Source organism: Schistocerca serialis, chromosome 7 (assembly GCF_023864345.2).
Source record: "Schistocerca serialis cubense isolate TAMUIC-IGC-003099 chromosome 7, iqSchSeri2.2, whole genome shotgun sequence".
In the NCBI taxonomy this organism is placed as follows: Eukaryota; Metazoa; Arthropoda; class Insecta; order Orthoptera; family Acrididae; genus Schistocerca; species Schistocerca serialis.
Genome location: NC_064644.1, coordinates 298,166,125 through 298,192,444, shown reverse-complemented (window position 1 = coordinate 298,192,444; position 26,320 = coordinate 298,166,125). Strand labels below are relative to the sequence as shown.

General features: G+C 41.9%; 1 protein-coding gene across 1 annotated transcript in view; it reads right to left on the bottom strand.

Annotated features, from left to right (window-relative positions):
- Nucleotides 1–26,320, bottom strand: part of LOC126412301 (uncharacterized) — a 226,504-nt gene that overhangs the window by 2,410 nt on the left and 197,774 nt on the right. The window contains exon 6 of the mRNA XM_050081822.1: nucleotides 10,115–10,268. Within this exon, the coding sequence (XP_049937779.1) occupies nucleotides 10,115–10,268 (154 nt within the window). The remainder of the gene's footprint in view (nucleotides 1–10,114; nucleotides 10,269–26,320) is intronic.

Below are 26,320 nucleotides of genomic sequence, written 5' to 3'. Positions count from 1 at the left end.
GTTCATCAAGATCCACGCCTAGAGTTTCTTGTTATTATTGATAAGTGCGAAAGCTATTTATGAATAACAGAAATATGTTTTACACGAGTTCGGCCAAGTATTGATGCGATGTTTGGTTTGTTCTTGTTTTAGCGTTGTTTAATTTTACCTTTTTTTTGAGGAAATTGTATTTTCTACGCTGTGTGATAAATCTGTTTCTTAATTTTTGTTTGCACTATAACAGCCTTCTGTTTCACGTTACAAATCTACAATTTTCGAATAAAACCTGAATTAAACGAATTTCAATTTTGCCCTAAATAGTGTTTATTTTTAAGTAACAGACAATAGGATAACTATGTATATCAAAAATGTTCCGTATGTTACGCGGCCCTTTATATATCCTCACTCAGATTTAGACAGTTTATAGGGGAATCTAGTATGACACTGACCACATAAGTGCACAAAAGGATTGAAATGAGGTGATGCCCGACAGATATGCAGACAGGTAACGTGATTACAATCGTAACTGAGCAAGAAAAACTAGTCTGTGCTTACTTATGAAAGTCTACAGTAGCCTATGGCAGTTTTCCAACTCATAGTGAACACCTTTCATACAAGGTAAAAGCAAAGTAGGCTGACCTGGCGCACAGTTTTGAGACTGGCCTTGTCTTTTTCCGTTTTGGGTACACATTTTATGTGGAAAATAGTTTACCACTGGCAGACTGAGTAGCGCAGAGGTATCCCGACTGTAGTTACAGTGAAAGGTCTTCTTTTCTGATGCTCTCCACATGACTATATTCTTTGTGGTAACATCTGAACAAGTACTGTGAAAAGACGTTTATTAATAATTCAGTATTAAAAAGTAAGTAATTAGAAGCTATTGTGCAAGACATACCAGGTTCAATTATGGGTATGGAACAGTTGCACAACTTTGCTTCAAGCAGACTGAATATGGGTAGTCTTAGCAACGCCACTCTCATATCGTTTCAACGAGAGGCGTGAAGCGTTTGCAGAAGTTTCACCAACTGCGACATGGTCGCGTATACAAACAGTGATCCAATACTGTCAAATGTTTTTTATTCCAGTCTTTGATCACAATATGAATTCTTTAGACGATGATCGGTTTCAGTCCGTAATGACCATCGTCAGATGGTCTTGAACTTTAGGACATGGTGTAAAAACGATCTGAGGATGGTCATTACGGACTGAAACCGGTTATCGTCTGAAGAATTCATATTGTGATCAAAGACTGGAATAAAAAACATTTGATTTGCAGAAGTGTTTTTGACACCACATCAACTGTACTGCCCATACCGAGGCAAGGTGCAGAGTATTTAATTGTCATTATTGTAAAGGAGAGCCAGATGTAATTCAACTCGATCTGTGATCAAGTGTGCTTTGTTCAATATATTGTCACTTATACACACAGAATTTTACTGTTTGAATTCAAAATGCGTATCAGTTTTCTTAAATCTTACGTTCAAATGTAACGATAATGATTGTAACAGCAGCAACAATTGTTGTAGTGTTTTCATTAATTTTGGACAGAAGATTGTGCATTTTTGATGGGTGGCTTTGCTACCTAAAATTCATTTGTATAACGTCATTTTCTTAAAGATTCTAGAGGATATTATTTTTATTCATATGATAAGTATTAACTTTAACAGAATGTCAAAAACAGTCAAAGTACTGAAGGTCAATAAATATCTTGTCATTTTCATTCTAGTTCTTGAAAGCAAATTTTAACTTTATTAAAAACTAACTTGAGCAACTGTTCCGAGTTTAATGCACTGATTTAACTTTCAAAATTCGTTTACTCAGGACGTGGCGTCCATATAAAGCAAATAGGAACTTTAATTTCAGGAGTAATTTCAGAAGATAAATTTAGTCACAGTTCCTGTTCCAGTGGTGATGCAGTTGCTATGTTTAGTGGAGAACCAAACTGAAGGTAAGAAGTGAAGTGCTTCGAGCGCTTTGTTGCTGCACTGAGGTAACAAGTCATAAGCCGGCCACTGTGGTCGAGCGGTTCCAGGCGCTTTAGTCCGGAACCACGCTGCTGCTACGATTGCAGGTTCGAATCCTGCCTGGGGCATGGATCTGTGTGATGTCCTTAGGTTAGCAAGGTTTAAGTAGTTCTAAGTTCTAGGGGACTGATGACCTTAGATGTTAAGTCCCATAGTGCTCAGAGCCATTTGAACCATAAAGCATCGCCCGTGCGAAACTCAGCTTGCCCTTTTCTCACGATATACTACGAACGAAAAAAATCGTCTTCCCCCTCTGTGGAAACTTAAAAGATCCAGTAATTGGCGGTTTCTTTTTTTCCAGAGACGCAGGTTTGTCAACTCTTGCCCTGGTTCGACAAGAGTTTATGCTGTCGCGTGGGAGGAGAGATTTAGCGCCTCTAGAGCTCTGTGATTGGCTCAAGATGGGGTGCACGTAGGGTCGCTCGTGCACTTTGCGGCAAAACGGATTTTTTATCTAGAGAGTTGCGAAGCACTGGGGTGCAGGACTTTGGTCTGGAAGCACTTCTAGTCGAAGCTCTGGCATGTGTGGTTGGTACTTGGGACCTGTCCTGAGACTGACTTCACTTGCGAGTAGTTTAGACTGGGGAGCCTGTGGTGAAGTTCTTACTGTACCGATAGTGTGACGTCAAACATCTCGGACTACTCGTTTGCCGAGGGCGCACTTATTCGGTTTTGGTTTACCAGTCTCGACAGTTGGTGTCATTGTGTGCTCTGTCGTATAACTGAGCCAAATTGGTCCTTGATACGAGCAGCGAACAGGTGCGTCACACTGAAATCTACCATGATTTCAGGGCTCTGGTAGAGAGTAAATTGCGATCCGTCTGCCTGGTAGCTAGACCGTGAGATTTCTGCATTTCTTTCGTGTCCACGATCAATTCACAGATACCGCCTCCAAGTTTCACCTCCACCGCACACATCTCTCCAGCTGCAAGTTACATCACCGCACAAAGCAAACAGGGTAACGTACAGATCTCAATCGCCACTTGCTCTCAAGCTGCACCTATGTAGAGAAACTTCAGTAGATTTGATTAATCGAAGTCTGCTCGGCGTCAGATCAATTCAGATTGTGTTATCCACATTTTTAGGGCCAGAGTACTTCACTCACTCCACTAGTTAAACTATCTCTGCCACCCAGGATCTTGTCCAGTGTAGTCTTAAATCGCCTGTTACTTGGTTACGGTATTAAGTCAATAACTTGTCTGTTTTCGGAAAAAATAAATGTTGTTAGAACGGAATGGACAGTGTCTTCAAAGGAGGATATAAGATGAACATCAACAAAAGCAAAACGAAGATAATGGAATGTAGTCGAATTAAGTCGAGTGATGCTGAGGGAATTAGATTAGGAAATGAGACACTTAAAGTAGTAAAGGAGTTTTGCTATTTGGGGAGCAAAATAACTGATGATGGTCGAAGTAGAGAGGATATAAAATGTAGAGTGGCAATGGCAAGGAAAGCTTTTCTGAAGAAGAGAAATTTGTTAACATCGAGTATAGATTTAAGTGTCAGGAAGTCATTTCTGAAAGTATTTGTATGGAGTGTAGCCATGTATGGAAGTGAAACATGGACGATAAATAGTTTGGACAAGAAGAGAATAGAAGCATTCGAAATGTGGTGCTACAGAAGAATGCTGAAGTTTAGATGGGTAGATCACATAACTAATGAGGAAGTATTGAATAGGATTGGGGAGAAGAGAAGTTTGTGGCACAACTTGACCAGAAGACGGGATCGGTTGGTAGGACATGTTCTGAGGCATCATGGGATCACCAATTTAGTATTGGAGGGCAGCGTGGAGGGTAAAAATCGTAGAGGGAGACCAAGAGATGAATACACTAAGCAGATTCAGAAGGATGTAGATTGCAGTAGGTACTGGGAGATGAAGAAGCTTGCACAGGATAGAGTAACATGGAGAGCTGCATCAAACCAGTCTCAGGACTGAAGACCACAACAACAAAAACAGAACACTACAATTATGCCAACATTCTCAATCATTTAAATAGTCCCACCAGGTCTACCTTTCAAAGTAATCACTATGTTACGTAGCAACGTATTAATGTTTCTTCCTCTACTTTTATTTTTACTTGCATTGAAAGCCACGAGTACTCTATGTAATAATAATAACTTATACACTCCACAAGAAATACGAAAAGAAGAATTTCACATTTCCTATAAGGTGAGGTGAAGAAACAATTTACTTTGTACCCTCCGCCACATACCGTCAGGTGGCTTGCGGAGTATGGATGTTGATGTAGATGTACTTCAATTAATGTAAGTGGGAGCACTTGAAATGACACTAGGTCGGCGGACATCTGGACGTTACATACAGAAGGCAGTGAACTGTCAAGAGTGGGAAAGCGTCGGGTAGTATGCAGCTGGAAGTTGTGTACGTTGTTGTGGCATTTGCGCGAGAAAGCAGAGAATATGTCGAAGTTTGTAGAACAATATTCGCTGACGTACACCATCTGTCATCTTAAAAGTGCGCGTAACGGCCATGTCAGACAGGAATCCCCATACTGGTCTGCTAGGTAAAAGACATAAAATAGTCCCTGGTCAACAGCTATTTATTTATTTATTTAAGTAGTGATCTAAAAGAAAGTAATAGTGAACAGTATCTAATGTGTCAGGTTCCTTTGTTACAGTTAGTTGGCTTTCATTTATTTTCAAAGCGAGTACGTCTAATGTGTCTCACGAGTGGGGACCTATATGTTCAGTGGAGGGGGTACCAGCTAAGGTGTTGGCGTGAACGAAGCAATGAGTCGTTAGTGCGCCGCTTTAGAGACAGGATACGTTAAATGAATGGACTGCGAAAATGTCCATTTCGGATTTAATTTAGTACTTTCGGAATATTAACGCTTTTCGGACACTGCTCTGAGTGACTGAAATAGCATCCGAGTAGCGACAGGCTATCTCGCAACTGTGGCCGAGCGGTTCTAGGCACTTTAGTCCGGAACTGCGCTGCTGCTACGGTCGCAGGTTCGAATCCTGCCTCGGGCATGGATATGTATGGTGTCCTCAGGTTAGTTAGATTTAAGTAGTTCTAAGTTCTAGGGGACTGATGACGTCAGATGTTAAGTCCCATAGTGCTTAGAGCCATATCTCGCAACTACTACAGGGAAGTATTATATACGAGTAGGAAGTGACTTCGAACCTGTGGGCAAGTTTCATTTATAACTGTGACAATCTTTAAAACGACAGAAGGCCGAATTCTCGAGACATTATGCTATCTCGATCTGATGGGAAAGCAATTTCGGTGCACGGTTTTGCACTTGCGAGAATTCTTGGTGTATTTTCAAAATTTAATCACATAGATGGCCGACTGGTCGCGTGTTTGCAGTGCTGAATCTCGATAAGTTGTTTAGTGTTCATATGTGCAGACGAGCTGGGGTTTATCGTAGAAGCATTGTGAAAAGACCCGCGTGGCAGAGCAGATTTAATTGCTGGCATTATTGGTCCAGTTATACATCGTTTTTCCGAGTTATACCTATTTTAAATTCCAAAGTGCATGAGGTAGATTTCCGGCGTTCTATAAATGGATAACATGCGTAAAACTTCTCTTTGTAGTGAGTACCTTGATTCGTGATGAGGATTATATTTAACATTATTGACGAAAATATCATTGAAAGTGATGTAGTTGTTAAAGGACAAGGACAGTGCTCTGCTCATGGTTGATTTTAATGCCAGGATTAGAAATCGAACAGAAGGGTATGAAAAGGTTATGGGTAAATTTGGAGAGGATATGGAGGCCAACAGGAAAGGGAAACAACTCTTGGATTTCTGTGCCAGTATGGGCTTAGTAATTACAAACTTGTTTTTTAAACATAAGAGCATTCACCGGTATACTTGGGAAGGCAGGGGAACCAGAACTGTCATTGACTATATAATAACAGATCAGGAATTCATGAAGACTGTGAGGGACACACATGTATTCAGGGGATTCTTTGATGACACCGATCACTATTTAATTTGCAGTGAAATTGGTATTATGAGGCCGAAAGTGCAGGAGGTCAGGTCCATATGTAAGAGGATAAGAGTCGAGAAACTTCAGGATAAGGAAATCAGGCACAAGTACATAACAGTGGTCTCAGATAGGTACCAGTTAGTTGAATGTAGTCAATTACAGTCATTGGAAAAGGAATGGACGAGGTACAGGGACACAGTACGAGAAGTGGCTAAAGAATGTCCTGGAACAGTAATGTGTAAAGGTAGGATGAAGCAAAGAGCTTGGTGGAATGACACAGTCAAGGCAGCCTGTAAAAGGCAAAAGAAGGCGTATCAAAAATGGCTACATACTAAAGCTCAGGTAGACAGAGAAAGTTATGTTGAAGACAGAAACAAAGCCAAACAGATAATTGCAGCATCCAAGAAGAAATCTTGGGAAGACTGGAAACAGGTTGGAGACTTTGGATCAAGCTGCTGGAAAACCATTCTCGAGTGTAATTAGCAGTCTTCGAAAGGGAGGTAAGAAGGAAATGACAAGTATTTTGGACAGGTCAGGAAAACTGCTGGTGAATCCTGTTCATGCCTTGGGCAGATGAAGGGAATATTTTAAAGAGTTGCTCAATGTAGGTGAAAATACGGTCAGTAATATTTCAGATTTCGATGTACAATGGGATGGGAATGATAGAAATGGGATCATATTTGAGGAAGTGGAGAAAATGGTCAATAGATTGCAGTGCAATAAAGCAGCTGGGGTGGATGAAATTAAGTCGAAACTCATCAAATACAGTGGAATGTCAAGTCTAAAATGGCTGCACAGGATAATTGAAATGGCGTGGGAGCCGTGACAGGTTCCATCAGACTGGACGAAAGCGGTTATCACACCAATCTTTAAACATGGAAACAGAAAAGATTGTAACAACTACAGAGGTATCTCTTTAATCAGCGTTGTGGGTAAAATCTTCTCAGGTATTGTTGAAAGGAAAGTGCGATTATTAGTTGAGGACAAACTGGATGAAAATCAGTGTGGGTTTGGCCTCTTAGAGGTTGTCAGAACCAGATCTTTAGCTTACGGCAAATAATGGAGAAATGTTACGAGTGGAACAGGGAATTGTATCTATGCTTTATAGATCTAGAAAAGGCATATGACCGGGTTCCTAGGAGGAAGTTGTTGTCTGTTCAACGAGATTATGGAATAGGAGGCAAACATTTTCAAGCAATTAAAGATCTCTACATAGATAGTCAGGCAGCAGTTAGAGTTGACGGTAAACTGAGTTCATGGTTCAGAGTAGTTCCAGGGGTAAGACAAGGTTGCAACATGTCTCCACTGTTGTTCATATTATTTATGGATCATATGTTGAAAACAATAGACTGGCTGGGTGAGATTAAGATATGTGAACACAAAATAAGCAGTCTCGCATATGCGGATGACTTAGTTGTGATGGCAGACTCGATTGAAAGTTTGTGAAGTAATATTTCAGAGCTAGATCAGAAATGTAAGGACTATGGTATGAAGATTAGCAACCCCAAAACGAAAGTAATGTCAGTGGGAAAGAGATTTAAACGAATTGAGTGCCAAATAGGAGGAACAAAGTTAGAACTGGTGGAGCGTTTCAAGTACTTAGGATGCATATTCTCACAGGATGGTAACATAGTGAAGGAACTGGAAGCGAGGTGTAGCAAAGGTAATGCATTGAGCGCTCAGCTACGATCTACTCTCTTCTGCAAGAAGGAAGTCAGTACCAAGACTACGTTATCTGTGCACCGTTCAATCTTTCGACCAACTTTGTTGTATGGGAGCGAAAGCTGGGTGGATTCAGGTTACCTTATCAATGAGGTTGAGGTTACGCATATGAAAGTAGCTAGGATGATTGCAGGTACTAGTAGATGGGAACAATGGCAGGAAGGTGTCCACAATGAGGAAATCAGAGAAAAATTGGGAATGAACTCTATAGATGTAGCAGTCAGGGCGAACAGGCTTAGATGGTGGGGTCGTGTTACAAGCATGGGAGAGGCAAGGTTACTCAAGAGAATCATGGGTTTAGCAGGAGAAGGTAGGAGTAGTCAGGGTAGACCAAGGAGAAGGTATTTGGATTCGGTTAAGAATGATTTTGAAGTAATAGGCTTAACATCAGAAGAGGCACCAATGTTAGCACTGAATAGGGGATCATGGAGGAATTTTATAAGGGGGACTATGCTCCAGACTGAACGCTGAAATGCATAATCAGTCTTAAATGATGATGATGATGATGATGATGATGATCATTGAAAGCACATAAGGGAAGATGTTAGCCTGATACCGTTGTCTTTCGTGTCCTCTTATCTTAAACAATAGGTGACAAACACAACTGTAACTATCAATCCACTGCCAGTATAAACTGCTGATTATAAGGAGACAATTCGCTTTTCAATTTAATTTGATGGTTTTTCGCAATTCTGATCTGTTTATTTGTGGCCAAGGCCAACCAACCATACTTCCCAAGCCACCTCAATTTACTATGTTAGCGTTTGAATACTTAGTATGTACCGAGAGCAGAAAAGCAGGGTTAACCTCAAGTGCCAGTTTGACAAGACGGTATAATATAGGGGTTTATGGCTCTCACGGAATCTTACAGACATCACATATCCGTTGGCATGCTTCCCACCCTGGTTAATGGAGACAGGGTTAGCCTAGCCTTGAGTGCCAATTCGACGGGACGGTAAAATATCGGCGATTGTGGTGCTTGCGGCATTTTACTGACGTGAGACGGCCTTTGTTGTGTTACCTGCCCTGGTTAATGAATAGAGAGGATCCTACACACTCAAGTAACTGACCACTGGCATCAGACCAATACAATTATGACATTTACATTTGGGTTTCGTTAATATAATAACATTCCTCCCATTACAGTGATCCTGCAAAGAGCACGAACGACACCGCATTCACCCCGTCTTGAGCAAATCACAAGGCTCTAGAGGCGCTAAATCTCCCCTCCCACATGACAGCACAATCTCATGTCGAACGAGGGCAAGATTTAAGAAACCTGTGTCTGGGAACAAAAGAAACCACCAATTACTGGCTTTTTTAAGTTTTCGCAGAGGGGGAAGAGATGATTTTTTCTGAAGTCGTGTTGCTTCCCATGACAACAAGCGAACAGATACAATCTCAAAGATCTTTATCTAAATCGCCTGTGCCTTGGAGCTTGTTAGTCCTAGCTATGAGGTATGATAAAGATTCTATCTCTAAACATTTCTCAGATGAACGAGTTTTCTTATACAACTGAGGTGGCCAAGGGAAGTGGTTCACTGGCCTATTTGAACTATTGGCAAACAACAAAACACACGAATTTTTATTACGTGTGGCTCTGCACACAGTGCCCGGTTTAAACTCCACTGTGTAGATGCATTTCTTTAGACCTCCAGCCCAGGCTTCTGCTGGCGCTGTAGCAGGAATCGTGGCATTGTTCTGCTGGAGCCTTATCTTGACGAGGGGCTGCCCTGTCTGCCCTGTATGGCTGTGGGCCTGTCCTGCAAGATCTACTAAGGAATGGGCTCACTGCCAATTGCTTTCAACTCCCAACAAGCCATTACTATGAGCTGAGAATTATAAAAGTACCTTGTGATTTTAGCGCCTTACCAGGCTCCATTAACGTCTGCTCAGACTGTTAACTTTGTAGAGTCTCACTCAAGGTGTGTCAGGTTGTAATAAAATCTTGACTAATTTTCTGTATGCGAAAAATAGGTGAGAGAGTAACTTGTTCTCTCTCAAAGTGTAACCTGCATGACAAACACTACTGTCTCTATCAAATGCAACGATTGCAAGGATTATGAGCAGCAGATTTCCATCTATGGAAAGGATTTTGTCAATGGTTTTTGGACCAGGCCATCACAATTATGGGATTTCTGTGATCAGTCCTCTTTACTGAAGAAGCAACGTTTATCAGAAGTGGCATCATCAATAAGCATAATCTGTGGGCGACAGACAGATCAGTTAGTGCCATCTATCATGGCAATGATGTATTTTTGGACCCTTGTTCATAGGACCCTTCTTGCTCCATTTCCAGTTAGGAATCTATTCCTGCAGTTTGTCGCTTTTAACTTATGTTCACCCTGTACAAGGAGTAGGAGTGGACCCAAATTTCATCCCTGTGGGATTCCCTTCACGATGTCTCCAAAGTTACTATTTTTTTTTTCCTTACCTGCAGCGATGATGGTGGTCAGACCAGGTAGCAGGAGCAACAGGTGCCTTTGTCCAGAGGCGGAGGCGGCGATGGCAGCCACGGTGAGCCCCAGACCACACAGCAACAGCATGGCGATGGCGGCAGGCCACTGGGCCACCAGCGCCGGCTGCCGCTGCAGGCACAACACACCACACTGTGTCACTTCCGCACACAAATGCTGTCTTCTCAGCCACGATCCAAAACCCCTCTGTGTGTCGTCAACCAACAGTCAGTGCATAGCGACTGCAAACTCAATTAAGTTCTGTTTATCAATATAATTGGAATTATCTGAAAATTCACTTGCATAAAATCTGACATAGCAGGTGGATTCTTCCCATCTGTTGTATTCTTTCTGCTCCCAGGAGAACTACCATTCTTTGCTAAGTTTTTATCTTATTTTCAACTTGTTCATCTATTGCCATGTAATATGTACATAAAATTTCGAGTTCTTATACTGTTCAGTTACATTAATATGGCCACCTGTCAAAAGACTGAACAACCAACTATTGCAGCGCGAACTGCCGTGAGATGTGCTGGAAGAGAGGCAGTGGGGTTCTGCAAGGTATCGATAGGGATATGGAGCCATGGTGCTCCATTGCTGTGGTTAGCTGCGCTAGATTTCTCACTTGAGCATCCACGATGCGAACAGCCCAGTCGAGGTGGTCGAACAGATTGTCGATTGTGTTTAAATTCGGGGAGTTTGGTGGGCAGGGGATATGGTAAACTCATCCAAGTGCTATTCAAAACATGCAATATGCTGTGTGCTGTGTGACACCGTGCCCTGTACTGCTGGTAGATGCCATTGTACTGAGGAAGAGCAAACTGCACATAGAAGTGGACATTGTGCCCAAGAATAGATGTGTACTTGTGTTGATAGATTGTGTCTGGCTATAATGACGATATCACCCATGGAATGCCATGAAAACATTCCCAAAACCATCATGCTTCCTCCTCTGGCCTAGACCCTAGGACGTTTCGTGCCATACATGCAAATGGCCACCTGACCAATGGAGCAAAAAACGTGATTCATCGCCACACAGGATAGCAGTGCGGTCTAGGCCACCTTGGCACGGCCCGCAAGGCCCACCCCATCGGAGGTTCAAATCGTTCAAATGGCTCTGAGCACTATGGGACTTAACATCTGAGGTCATCAGTCCACTACAACTTAGAACTACTTAAACCTAACTAACCTAAGGACATCACACACATCCATGCCCGAGGCAGGATTCGAACCTGCGGCCGTAGAGGCCGCGCGGTTCCAGACTGAAGCGCCTAGAATTGCTCGGCGCCGGCCGATGTGGCCGTGCGGTTCTAGGCGCTACAGTCTGGAACCGAGCGACCGCTACGGTCGCAGGTTCGAATCCTGCCTCGGGCATGGATGTGTGTGATGTGCTTAGGTTAGTTAGGTTTAATTAGTTCTAAGTTCTAGGCGACTGATGACCTCAGAAGTTAAGTCGCATAGTGCTCAGAGCCATTTGAACCATTTGAACTGCTCGGCCACACCGGCTGGCCTATCGGAGGTTCGAGTCCTCCCTCGGGCATGGGTGTGTGTGTTGTCCTTAGCGTAAGTTAGTTTAAGTTAGATTAAGTAGTGCGTAAGATTAGAGATCGATGACCTCAGCAGTTTGGTCCCGTAAGACCTTACCACAAATTTCCAATTATTTTCCGTGATTCTTCGGAGAAGGCCACCTGTTGCCACTCAGCGGACGTCCTGTTGCGGTCGCCGAATAACAGCAATGAGCGTGGGTGCATGATACAGGCTCCTGCTGCGGAGGGCCATACGCAGCAACATTCGCTGGGCAGTCGTTGAGGACACACTTTTGGTAGTCCTATGGTTCATCTGGGCGGTCAGCTGTTCATCAGTTGCACGTCCTTCCGCCCATAAACATCTCCGCAGTCACCTATGGCTGGTAGTGCACCATAGTTGCCCATGTGCCTGTTCCAGATAGTGCCATTTTGACATGCACGGTGTACTTTAACCATGGCGACAAGCCAACGGTTTACAGATTTAGCCGTTTCGGAAATGCTTACACCCTTGGCGCGAAAGTCAATCATCATGCCCTTTGGACATCAGACGAATCGCCCCATTTCCGCGTTATGACAAGAGCTGCACTGTTTTACCAATTCCCCCATTCCCGTGATACACCCTCTGCAACCAGTGGTGCCACCGGCCATCTGTGAGGGGTCACTAACCTTTGATATCGAGCATAGGCGGTTGTCATATTAATGTGACTGGACTGTGTATTAATATTGTCTGCCAAGTCATCAGTATACAAGATGAACACCAAGGGGGTAGCCAATGTGGCCGAGCGGTTCTAGGCACTTCAAGCCGGAACCGCGCTGCTGCTATGTTCGCAGGTTCGAATCCTGCCTTGGGCATGGATGTGTGTGATGTCCTTAGGTTAGTTAGGTTTAAGTACTTCTACATCTAGGGGACTGATGACCTCAGATGTTAGGTCCCATTGTGCTTAGAGCCATTTGAACCAATTGAACACCAAGGATCCCAATACACTTCTCTAGGGCATACCTGAAATTTCTTCTACATCTGTCCATGACTCTCCATCCAAGATATGTTGCGTTCTCTCTACCAAGAAACTCTCAATCCAGTCACAAAATTCGCTTAATACTTTATACGATTATATTTTTCGATAATAAGGGTAGGGGGTGTATTGAATCGAACGCTTTTCGGAAATCGAGAAAGTCGGCATCTGGTTGACTGGTTTCAAGATGTCATGTGAGACACGTGTGTGTGTCGGTTTCACATGATCGATGTTGGTTGGCATGGAGCAGTTCATTCCGTTCCAGATATGTCATTACAAAGCGAATAAAATAGCTAATTCATAGGACAAAATTAAAACCATATGGACAGTTGTGAAGCAAGTGACAGGTCAGCAGCACAAGGCTGACAATATAAAGTTAGTGCCTACCAAAAATATTTCTGTTACTGATAAGTCGAATATACGTGCTGTTTTAACAAAAAATTTCTGAGCATTGCTGGTGAATTAAATAAAAACTTAGTTTCTACAGGGAATCATATAACTCTCTTGGAAAATTCCTTTTCGAGATTGATGTCTGAAATACTCGTCTGTGATACTGACAATGGGGAGACTGTGTCAATAATTAAATCACTGAAGACTAAGGACTCTCTTGGATATGATGGAGTGCCTAGCAGAATATTAAAATACTGTGCTACACAAATTAGCTCTGTACTTAGCCACATTTGTAGTGTTTTCTTCCAGAATGGTCAGTTTTCTGAACGATTAAAGTACTCAGTAGTAAAGCTGCTTTATAAAAAGAGAGGAAAGGGATAATGTGCACAATTTTAGACCTATTTCTATGCTAAAGTTATTGACAAGGCTGTGGATGTAAGAACAATCTATATCACGCAATTTGCTATCAAATGTACAGTTCGGCTTTAGAAGCGGTTTATCTACTGGAAATACTATATTCTCTTTTCTCTGTGAGGTACTGGACGGGTTAAGCAAAAGGTTTCGAACGCTAGGCATATTTTTTATTTAACTTAGGTGAATTATTGTGTTGATCACAAAATATTGCTCCAGAAGTTGGATCGTTATGGAATACGAGGAGTATCTCGCAGGTGGTTCATCTCTTAGTTCAACAACAGACAACAAAAGGTCATTATTCACAGTGTTGAGAGTGGCTGTGTTGTGGGGTTTGAGTGGGGAACCGTCAAATGGAGACTGCCCCAGGGATCAGTGTTGGGGCCACTCCCATTCCTTATTTGTATTAATGATATGCCCTCCAGTATTATAGGTAATTCTAAAATTGTTTGCTGATGACACAGGCTTGGTAGTAAAGGATGTTGTGTGTAACATTGGTTCTGTTTCAAATAACGTAGTTCATGACATAAGTTCATGGCTTGTAGAAAAGAAACTAGCGCTAAATCACAATAAGACTCATTTTTTACAGTTTCTAGTACACAATTCAACAAAACCCGACGTTTTAACTTTCATAGAATGAGCATATGATTATTAAAACTGAACAGTTCAAATTTCTGGGTGTTCAGATAGATAGTAAACTGTCCTGGAAAGCCCACGTTCAGCATCTTGTTTAAAGACTTAATTCTGCCATTTTTACTGTTCGAACAGTATTTGAAGCAAGTGATCGTTAGAAACGAAAATTAGTGTACTTTGCTTATTTTCATTCCCTTATGTCATATGGTATTACATTTTTGGGGTAAGTGTTCGCATTGCAGTAATAGTGAAGTCACGTTGATACCTTGGCCGCCAAATTCGGCTCTTCTGAACCCGAAGAAACACATCTCGGACACTACTCTATGCCAGCTCCGCGCCCCAAACCAATGGTTCGTAGTTTATAGGAGCTGCATAATGTATGCATAGACATGTGGCGTCATATTTCCGGGAGAGGCTTCTGAGGACTTGTCGAATTGACGCCGCGTGGAACTGCCGCTGTATTTCGTTCCAAATGTGGACCAACGCAGTAATAACCAGGCGGTGGTAATGTTTCGGCTCATCAGTGTAATAGGCTTTGTGGCGCACGGCTTCATTGGAGTAATCCATCACAACTGATTTGAGATGATTCCCATAGGTCATATTCCATCATTTTGCTTACATTACTGAAGTTTTGTGGACGACGTACGTCCGGTTGCTAAACTACCTCGGTGCAGTAAATACTATGAAAGCAGAAGACAATATTTTAATCAATACTGAATTTGTTAATATAGTTACTTTGAAACATTAATTCACTCATGACGACGTGACTCAAGATGACTTCAATACTCGAAAGTACCACCTGTTACATAGGCAAAGCACAATCTACCTACATCTACATCTATACTCTGTAAACCACCGTGAGGTCCGTGGGAGAGGGTACGTGCCATTGTACCAGTTATTAGGGTTTCTTCCTGTTCCATTCACGTATGGAGTGTGGGAAGAATGATTGTTTGTATGCCTCCATGTGCGCAGTAAGTATTCTAATCTTATCTTCGTAAGGTGTCAGGCAAAATGGTTCAAATGGCTCTGAGCACTATGGGACTCAACTGCAGTGGTTATCAGTCCCCTAGAACTTAGAACTACTTAAACCTAACTAACCTAAGGACATCACACACATCCATGCCCGAGGCAGGATTCGAACCTGCGACCGTAGCAGTCGCACGGTTCCGGACTGCGCGCCTAGAACCGCGAGACCACCGCGGCCGGCAGGTGTCAGGCAAATCCAACACCTTCCATAAAAACCCTGACATGATAAGCAAATCCAGTAGTATGTCACATAGTTTCGAATAAATCGTGACATTAAATTAACCAAAATAATACGAGTAACGAGTGAGCAAATGGAATACCACAGACTAACACAAGAATGCCTAAATGCATGTCATACCTTCCCACCGTGAGACAGACGCAGTTCCGAGGGGAGAAACGAGAACAGAAGCCGAGAGCAGAACCGTGTTAAGCTAGAAGGCCCTACGATAAGGGACGGACACCCACGTCGCCAGCTAACCGCTAGGACCACCCCCCAGCCCATGTTAAAAGCTAGAGCCCTCCAGAAGAACAGTATAGATCTTATGATAACACTAAAAGGGCCACCCCAGCCCCAAGTTTTAGCGTGAGACTTTTTCGCGTCTCTGTTCTCTGTTATGTCGGGACCACTCCCCAGCCCATGTTAAAAGATAGAGCCCTCCAGAAGAACAGTATAGATCTTACAATAACACTAAAAGGACCACACCAGCTGCAAGTTTTAGCGTGAGACTTTTTCGCGTCTCTGTTACGTTGCAAACTTTAAAAACATTGCCCCACCACGAGAAGTATAACGTTTCTCATTGGATAGACAGAATTTTTGTAGGCAGAGCTCAAGATTAACATTGAGACCCTGATTGGTCAGATGAAAACACAGCCAGATAGTTTTTTTAAATCAATTTCGGTAAATTGTAGTAAGGAGAAGTTAGGAGAGAGCTGCTTCCGAGACGGCGAGGTGAGCGGAGCTGTGCTTTACGCCACCCCCTGACGAACGCCGACAAGGTAATGAACGCACGCGATGCCGCATAACAGCGCATAAAGCTTCACTCAGAACTGCAGAAGTCTCATCTGTTACACCCCGTTTTGCATAATACTAGTGTCGATCGTCAATTAAAGCTCATGGTGTTCACATTTGCCACTTGAAGTAAAAATCTGAAAGGCGATGATTTTTCTGTTATATAGTTATTGAGAAGCCACATCAGCCACTGTAATTTACGACAAGTTAGATAAGTAATTAAAGATAATTGAGGGTCACTGTAGACCATTTTGATAGTTTTCTCTTTTGTGAAACTTAATTTAAACCTAGATTATAGATGTGATACGGCATAGGTCATCCTTCGATCCATTGTAGAACTTGGAAACCCATTTAGGGAATATTCGTTCACATTTTTGTTGAACACAGTTGGTTTTTACCATCCTGTATTAAAACATTTCCTTTTATCAATAGTGAAATTTATAAACAATGTTTTGTGAGTAGAATAAAATTTCCAATGGTAAACTTAATTGCTTTTTCGACGTTATTTTACCAGCTAACTAAAAATAGGAAAGCCTTGAACCCCTTCCACTAAATTTAGTTAGTATTAAGATTCTTTTACAGGGAGTGCAGTGCAGTGGCGCTGACGCTGAAATCATTAAGTATTTGGTTATATCATCGCTAGTCTCACTGAACTCTTCTGAACTCTACATGTCATGTGTGGTCTGACGTCTCCTTACCAGCAACAGGTCCCAGGTTCAAACTAGTCAATTCCCTAAAAAACACGCTCAGAGCGTCGTTGCGCGAAAGTGGTAGGGAGACACGATATAGAACAACAGACACCACGCAGAATGTTAGATCTTCACGATCCCTATGTGAGTGATACATAGAGTGATCACTTAAGGCCGGTTCTTGAAACTTTGTTAATAGACTTTCTCGGGATAGATTACGTCTGTCTTCAAGATTCTCTGCCAGTTTAGTTCCTTCCATATCTCAGTGACACTTTCCCGTGGATCAAACCTGTGGCCATTCGTGCTGCGCTTCTCTATATACGTTCAATATCCCTTTGTTCGGCCTCTCTGGTACAGGTCCCACACACTTGAGCAATATTCTAGGATGGGTCGCACGAGTGATTTGTAAGCAATCTCTTTAGTAGACTGATTGCACTTCCCCAGTATTCTACTACTAAACTGAAGTCTGCCATCTGCTTTACCCACTACTGAACCTATGTGAGCATTCCATTTCATACCCCCACAAAGTGTTACACCCAGTTTTTTGTATGAGTTGGCGGATTCCAACAGTGGCTCATTGATATTATAGTCATAGATACCACGTTTTTTTTTCGTTTTGTGAAGTACACAATTTTACATTTCTGAATATTCAGAGCAAGTTGCCAAACTCTGGACCATGTTGAAATCTTATCAAGATCTGACTGAGTATTTATGCAGCTTTTCTCAGATAGTGCCTCATTATAGATAACTGCACCATCTGCAAAAAGCCTGATTTTACTACTAATATTGTCTGGAAGGTCATTAATATAAAACATGAACATCAAGGATTCCAACGCATTTCCTTGGGGCACACCTGAAGTTACTTCTACATCTGACGATTTCTCTCCTTCCAAGATAAGACGTTGCCTCCTTTCTACCAAATAGTCCTCAATCCAGTCATAAATTTCACTTGATACTACACATGATCATACTTTGACAGTAAGTGTAGGTGTGGTACTGAGTCAAATGCTCCTGAGATATCGAAATAAACAGCATCTACCTGACTGTCTTGATCCAAAGCTTTTGGTATGTGATGGGAGAAAAATGCGAGTTGGGTTTCATATAATCGATGTTTTCGGAATCCATGTTGGTTGTTATGGAGGGGGCCATTCTGTTCAAGATACCTCATTGTGTTCGATCTCAGAATATGTTCTAAGATTCTACAACAAATCGATTTCAAGGATATTGGACAGTAGTTTTGTGGATCACTTCTACTACCCTCCTTGTAGATGGGTGTGACCTATGCCTTTATACAAGAACTGGGCACAGTTTTTTGTTCAAGGGATCTGCAATGGATTATAGTTAGAAGAGGGGCTAAGTCGGCGCCAAATTCAGTATAGAGTCTGACAGGGATCGCATCAGGCCCTGGAGTTTTGTTCAGTTTTAACGATTTCAGCTGTTTCTTAACACCACTGACACTAATACTTAATTCATTCATCTTTTCAGTGGTACGAGGATTAAACTGAAGCGATTCTCCAAGGTTTTCCTTTGTAAAGGAACATTTAAAAACGGAGTTAAGCATTTTAGCTTTTGATTTGCTGCCCTTAATCTCAGTTCCTGTCTCATTCACTACGGACTAGACACTAAGTTTGGTGCCACTAACTGCCTTTACAGACAACCAGAATTTCTTTGGATTCTGTGAAAGATCACTTGACAGTGTTCTGCTATGGTAGTTACTGAAGACATCCTGCATTGCTCTCTTGACAGCCAAATGCATTTCATTCAGCATCTCTCTGTCTACAGCCTTAAGCTTTGTTTTACACCTTTTATGCAGTAATCTCTGTTTCTTTAGAAGTTTCTTTATAGTGAGTGTATACCAAGGAGGTTCCCTCCCATTATGAACTGTTCTGCTGTGTAGATATCTATCCAGTGCATGGTACACTATTCTTTTAAATTTGAGCCAGAGTTCCACTACATACTCCTGCCCTATGATGAAAGTTTCGAGTTCCCCATTGATATATGACACTATTGATTCTATATCTAGTTTACTGAATGTATATATAATTTTTTCCACAACTGCATCACTGACACTGATATCAGTTTCGATGTAGACATCCTCAAAGAGGTCAGGTCTATTTGTTGCCATTAGCTCCTATATATATATGTCCAGGATCCTCTCCCAAATCTCTGGATCGATTTAAAGTAATTTTGCCTCAGAAACAGCAGGCGCCGCAAGTATCAGCACATCCTAGCTCCAAGAGTGACAGAAATAGGGCCAAAACGTCTTTTTCCAGCTCCCCCTTATAGACTGAGTGGGCAACAGGCATGCTCTGTAGGAACAGTATCAACCTGTCAAATCAACTCGGTTTGCAGGGAAGCTTATATGTCAGGGGCAAGAATCAATTTTCTGGCCCCCAACATGTAGGCTGCACTCTCTGATAGGTGTATTGTGTTACAAGAAGTATCAGCCTGCTGTATCGACCTGCTTTGCATGGTGACCTGTACATCAAGGGGCGAATAAATGATTTTCAAGCCCCTGATATGTAGCCTCACCTTCATGACAGTTGTGTTGGGGGAGTAGTATCAGCACGCTTCATTGAACTGTATTGCAGGGTATACATGCGGCGATGACATGGTTGGGACATGAGGCAGGTAGAAGAGGTGATGGGCAGAGTGAGAGGGAGGAGGAAATGGACAAAGAGAGTGGATGAGTAGGAGATGCAAGAGGTAGGTGGAAGGTGAGAGAAATAATGGGCAGGTAGAAAGGGGAGGTGGATATGGAAAGAGACAGTGGGAGAAGGATATGTTCAGAGGGTGAGAGGAGGAATATATAGTCAGCAAGAGAGGGTAGAAGAAAGAGACAAAGAGAGGGGGAGGAGGAGATGAAGAGAAAGAGAGACTTGGAAGGAGGAGACAGACAGAGGTGGGAGGGTGAGGTGGACAGACAGAGGGAGGAAGAAGTGAACACAGAAAGGGGCAGGAGGAGGTGTATTCAATATATGTGTTGAACACATACATGAGCGAAGGCCACAGGAAAAAGACTAGTTGCCCATAAAATAATATGAATGATAAGCATCAGCAAATGATTTTGACAGATTTCAGATTTAGAGGAGAATCGGTTCTGTTTATCCATAATGCCTTGTTTTAGCGCAGTAACTTCACTCAAATAGTTATTAATAATTATTTTGCACAAGTCATTCTTTAGAACTGTAATCTATTTGTTTGTAATCACATCTGACTTCGTCAAACCACACCACACGATGTAGTTTAAATACTCTTCTATTCATAAACATTTTGATGGTATTTAATATGTATATTACAGTTAACCGATTTCGGCTGTAATGAGTTACCATAAGGACTAAACATGCAGTGTCTTTTTACGTAATTTACAATATTCATGAAATACTCAGTGGACATTTAAATTTAATTAATATTTGATGACAACTTGACGTGTTACTTTCGTAACAAGATAATGGATGTTTGTTTAGTTTCGATGGTCAGTCATTAGAGTCTGAATCGGTTGGCTGTAATACATCTATAAAATGCGGTCACGACATTACTGAATAAAAGGGTCTACCTATTTGTACTTGAAGCTGCTCTTCAGCCAACAATAATGTTATTTAAAAAGTTTTGTAACTTATAAGCAATGTCTTAGAAGGTGCTTTTTTCAACCACAACCACTTCAGACAGAAGCGGCACTTTTTGCTGATCTCTTTCAACACCCACAAGACTGTGTGGTATTTGTATCTACTGCATAATTTTGTTAAAAAGTTTAGGTTGTCAACATTTTTTCATGCTGGCTTATAATCAAATGCGATAGTTGTTTGTTTATTTACAAAATAAACCCGCAATACATTGACAATGTAATTTTAAATTTATTGAGTTGACGATGAAAAACCAGTAATTTTCAAATAGTAAGCCATTCGCCTTGCGACTGTAGAGTGTAATTGTGATCAATCACACATACAACGATTTTCAGATTTTCAGCTATTGTGAAAATGACAATACTTGTACATGTGGCGTTTTTGTAGACACATACAAGTACTTTATCATCAAAAACAGTATACGATCTAGTTAAGACCATCACAAGGCGTTATCTGGAAATGCTAACAGAGGTCGTATGTTTCGAAACTTTCATATGTACATTAGTGAATATTGTTCAGTACTGCCTATACAGAAAGAAGTTGTATTGATTACAAAGATTACTAATAAACAAGATCTTTTGTGGAACTTTCTGGTAAATTAAAACCAGCTGGACTGATACTCGAACCCAGACCCTCGGCATTAGTAGGCAATGTTCTTACCGACTCAGCTATCCAGGTTTGTAGAATCCCTGTCTCAGGTGCAGTAGTGTCGAAACATTTGAGAGGAAATTCGGAGAATACATCGCGTAAATTTCCCGTTCATATCGTAGTATTAGGTGGAAACTACATTTTCTCAGCTACAGACTGGGAGACTCAAATGATTAAGGCAGGTAGAAGGGGAAGGCAGGTAGAAGGGACTGGGAATCGCACGAAATTGTTTCAAACTCCTTATCCGAGGACAGATTTTCGCACAGGAATAAAATGAAAGCAATGAAACGTACTTATATCAAACGAAAGCAAGAATGCCACCTGCCATGACAAGCCAACCAACATTTGGCTTTTAAATGTTATCTGGAGTCGCAAAACTCTTCTGAAATTTTTTAAATGCTATTCGTTCGTTAATGTACGCATATCACATACATCTAATGCACACACACACATACACGCTCACGCACACGCACGTGTGCACCTGCAAAGAATTCAACAGTAACATGAGGTCACTCTTTGTACAGCTCTAGTAACTGTGAAATTGTACCTTCCAACCAATTTTTTGACCCACTTTGTAGAAAGAGCACTCTTTGCAACTCTATGGTTGTTATACGGCTGTACGTCGTGTTCTTTTTGCAAATATGATTACAAAGAAAGGTAGCAAGATCTTTCTGCTCACAGAAAGTGACAAGAAACAGATTACGCGTGCGGTCAACAGGAAAATTTCGTCTCCAGCACTAACAATGTTGACTGTGATGTACAAAGTTCAGGCGGACTGCAAAATATGCTTCAGACGGGTACTTGCCGAGCAAAGTTCTGAGGTTCAGAAAACACCAAACGTGGTTCAACATCCGTGTTAGAAAGCTGCTAGGAAAGCAAAGACAGCTTCACTTGAAATAAAAATGAATGAAGCCAAAATTATCGTAAGGAGAGCTACGGGCGAAGCGTTCAGCAAATTCGAAAAAAATCCAAAGAAGTTACGTTAAATCAGTTAATGGATTGAAACCATCTGTTCAGACATCCCACGACCATGATGTCATTGAAACGGAGGATGACACAAAAATGGCCGAAATACTAAACAACTTTTTCCAAAACCGTTTCACAGACGAAGATCGCATTGTAGTTCCTCCTTTAAACGGCGCACGAACGTCAGAATGACATATCTGGAAAAAATTGGACGCAGGAGAGAAAATCAACTGAAATGGCTCAAAAGAGCAAAGGCCACTGGACCTGATGGCTTACCAATGCGATTCTCAAAGAGTATGCGAAAGAACTTGCTCCACTCCTAACAATAGGTACCATACGTCGTGTAGCAGCGAAGCGTTCCTAATGATTGGAAAAAAGTGCTAGTCATTCCCGTTTTCAAGAAGAGTCGAACAGCCGTATATAGGCCTCTAGCTCTGTCTCTGGCGTCGGTCTGTTCATAATTTTGGAACATGTGTTATGGTCGCGATACTGGAGAACGAAACATGTCTCCTGTAGGAAGCAACACTGATTTCATATACAAATGACATGTGAAACCCAGCTCACTCTGTTCCACCACTAGACCCATAATGCAGTAGATACCGGCATCCACGTTTTGCTTTACTTCCGGAAGGCGTTCGATAAAGTTCCGCATTGCTGCCTAATGAATAAAATACGAGCGTGTAAACTTTCAGCCTAGCTGTGTGCCTGGACTGAAGAGTTCCTAGCAAATAGAACGCATCATCTCGTTCTCAACGGAGAGAAATCTTCAGATGTAAAAGCAACTTCAGGCGTATCCCAAGTGACTTTTATATATTGAAGCAGAAACGTGAAATATCCGATCTAACGAAAAGGACTGACTGGCCACTGTAGAGTGCTTTGTACTCTGAAGTCACTGAACTGTTCTAATTGTTCTATTATGTTTGCAGTGATATTTACGAACCCTATATAGACCCCCATTCAATTTTGAGTATTTTCATTGTCCGTATTTAGCTTAACTGATATCTCAGCCCCCAATTGTATTTAATTTGTATGTATTTTATCGACCCCCATCATGATCATCAACCATCTTACTATTAAAGTACCGTAGAATCAATCGTTAGGAATTTCGCTTCTCAGCTATGAACACCCAGTATCAATATTTTACCATCTTGTATGCATTACAATTATGATTGATATGTCATAAAGAAATACTTACAGTAAAGTATAAACCTTAATAACGAAAATATAAGATTTTCATTTTTTTTTTGCTAACATATAGTTACGTCTGAATTCTGTTAGTGATAACGTTTCATTTACATGGACTGTAGTGGCCCTACATTGAGATCACTGTCTGATTACACCACTGTTTGTGCTGCTGCACTCTTCTGAACTCTGCATGGTGGCTAGTATTTTCCTACCTTGCAGGCCGTAGGTTCAACACAAATTCCTAAAACACTCACAGATTGTCCTTGCGCAACTGTTGTGGGAAGATAGATAAGAACCAGCCTCACGCATGTTAGCATGTAGCAGAGTCGAGACGAATTATATGATATACGACACTTGCAGCCTATAAAGTCAGGAAAAGCCTCAAACAGGCCTACAAAAACCACCTAAGCTACAGCGCAAGCGCGTCGCGTGAGATTTTCGGTAGTCTCTCGCTCTCTTTGCGAAAACTATTAGCCGTATATAAAAAAAATTAATAGGATCTTTTTCGTAGGAAATTTAATGTATTTTATGAACTTCACTACAAGATCCTCCCCCCCTTAACCATGCACCTTGCCGTTGGTGGGGAGGCTTGCGTGCCTCAGCGATACAGATGGCCGTACCGTAGGTGCAACCACAACGGAGGGGTATCTGTTGAGAGGCCAGACAAACGTGTGGTTCCTGAAGAAGGGCAGCAGCCTTTTCAGTAGTTGCAAGGGCAACAGTCTGGATGATTGACTGATCTGGCCTTGTAACACTAACCAAAACGGCCTTGCTGTGCTGGTACTGCGAACGGCTGAAATCAATGGGAAATACGGCCGTAATTTTTTCCCAGGGACATGCAGCTTTACTGTATGGTTAAATGATGATGGCGTCCTCTTGGGTAAAATATTCCGGAGGTAAAATAGTCCCCCATTCGGATCTCCGGGCGGGGACTACTCAAAAGGACATCGTTATCAGGAGAAAGAAAACTGGCGTTCTACGGGTCAGAGCGTGAAATGTCAGATCCCTTAATCAGGCAGGTAGGTTAGAAAATTTAAAAAGGGAAATGGATAGGTTGACGTTAGACATAGTCGGAATTAGTGAAGTTCAAAAATGGTTCAAATGGCTCTGAGCACTATGGGACTAAACTGCTGTGGTCATCAGTCCCCTAGAACTTAGAACTACTTAAACCTAACTAACCTAAGGACATCACACACATCCATGCCCGAGGCAGGATTCGAACCTGCGACCGTAGCAGTCGCGCGGTTCCGGACTGAGCGCCTTAACCGCGAGACCACCGCGGCCGGCTAGTGAAGTTCGGTGGCAGGAGAAACAAGACATTTGCTCAGGTGAATACAGGGTTACTCGTAAATACAAAATCAAATAGGGGTAATGCAGGAGTAGGTTTAATAATGAATAAAAAAATAGGAGTGCGGGTAAGCTACTATCAACAGCATAGTGAACGCATTATTGTGACCAAGATAGACATGAAGCCCATGCCTACTACAGTAGTACAAGTTTATATGCCAACTAGCTCTGCAGATGATGAAGAAATTGATGAAATGTATGATAAGATAAAAGAAATTATTCAGGTAGTGAAAGGAGACGAAAATTTAATAGTCATGGGTGACTTGAATTCGAGAGTAGGGAAAGGGAGAGAAGGAAACATTGTGGGTGAATATGGATTGGGGGAGAGAAATGAAAAAGGAAGCCGCCTGGTAGAATTTTGCACAGAGCATAACTTAATCATAGCTAACACTTAGTTCAAGAATCATAAAAGAAGGTTGTATACATGGAAGAAGCCTGGAGATACTGGAAGGTATCAGATAGATTATATAATGGTAAGACAGAGATTCAGGAACCAGGTTTTAAATTGTAAGACATTTCCAGGGGCAGATGTGGACTCTGACCACAATCTATTGGTTATGAACTGTAGATTAAAACTGAAGAAACTGAAAAAAGGTGGGAAATTAAGGAGATGGGACCTGGATAAATTGAAAGAAGCAGAGGTAGTAGAGCAAAAGTGACAAAAAGTAGATTACAGAGTACTTGACGGCTCACAAAAGTTCTGTCTCAAGTACAGATGGTGTTGAGGATCAGTGGACAAAGTTCAAAACCGTCGTACAATATGCGTTAGATGAGTATGTGCCAAGCAAGATCGTAAGAGATGGAAAAGAGCCACCGTGGTACAACAACCGAGTTAGAAAACTGCTGCGGAAGCAAAGGGAACTTCATAACAAACATAAACATAGCCAAAGCCCTGCAGACAAACAAAAACTACGCGAAGAGAAATGTAGTGTGAGGAGGGCTATGCGAGAGGCGTTCAATGAATTCGAAAGTAAAGTTCTATGTTCTGACTTGGCAGAAAATCCTAAGAAATTTTGGTCTTATGTCAAAGCGGTAGGTGGATCAAAACAAAATGTCCAGACACTCTGTGACCAAAATGGTACTGAAACAGAGGATGACAGACTAAAGGCCGAAATACTAAATGTCTTTTTCCAAAACTGTTTCACAGAGGAAGACTGCACTGTAGTTCCTTCTCTAGATTGTCGCACAGATGACAAAATGGTAGATATCGAAATAGACAACAGAGGGATAGAGGAACAATTAAAATCGCTCAAAAGAGGAAAGGCCGCTGGACCTGATGGGATACCAGTTCGATTTTATACAGAGTACGCGAAGGAACTTGCCCCCCCCCCCCCTTCTTGCAGCGGTGTACCGTAGGTCTCTAGAAGAGCGTAGCGTTCCAAAGGATTGAAAAAGGGCACAGGTCATCCCAGTTTACAAGAAGGGACGTCGAACAGATGTGCAGAACTATAGACCTATATCTCTAACGTCGATCAGTAGTAGAATTTTGGAACGCGTATTATGTTCGAGTATAATGACTTTTCTGGAGACTAAAAATCTACTCTGTAGGAATCAGCATGGGCTTCGAAAAAGACGGTCGTGTGAAACCCAGCTCGCGCTATTCGTCCACGAGACTCAGACAGCCATAGACACGGGTTCCCAGGTAGATGCCGTGTTTCTTGACTTCCGCAATGCGTTCGATACAGTTCCCCACAGTCGTATAATGAACAAAGTAAGAG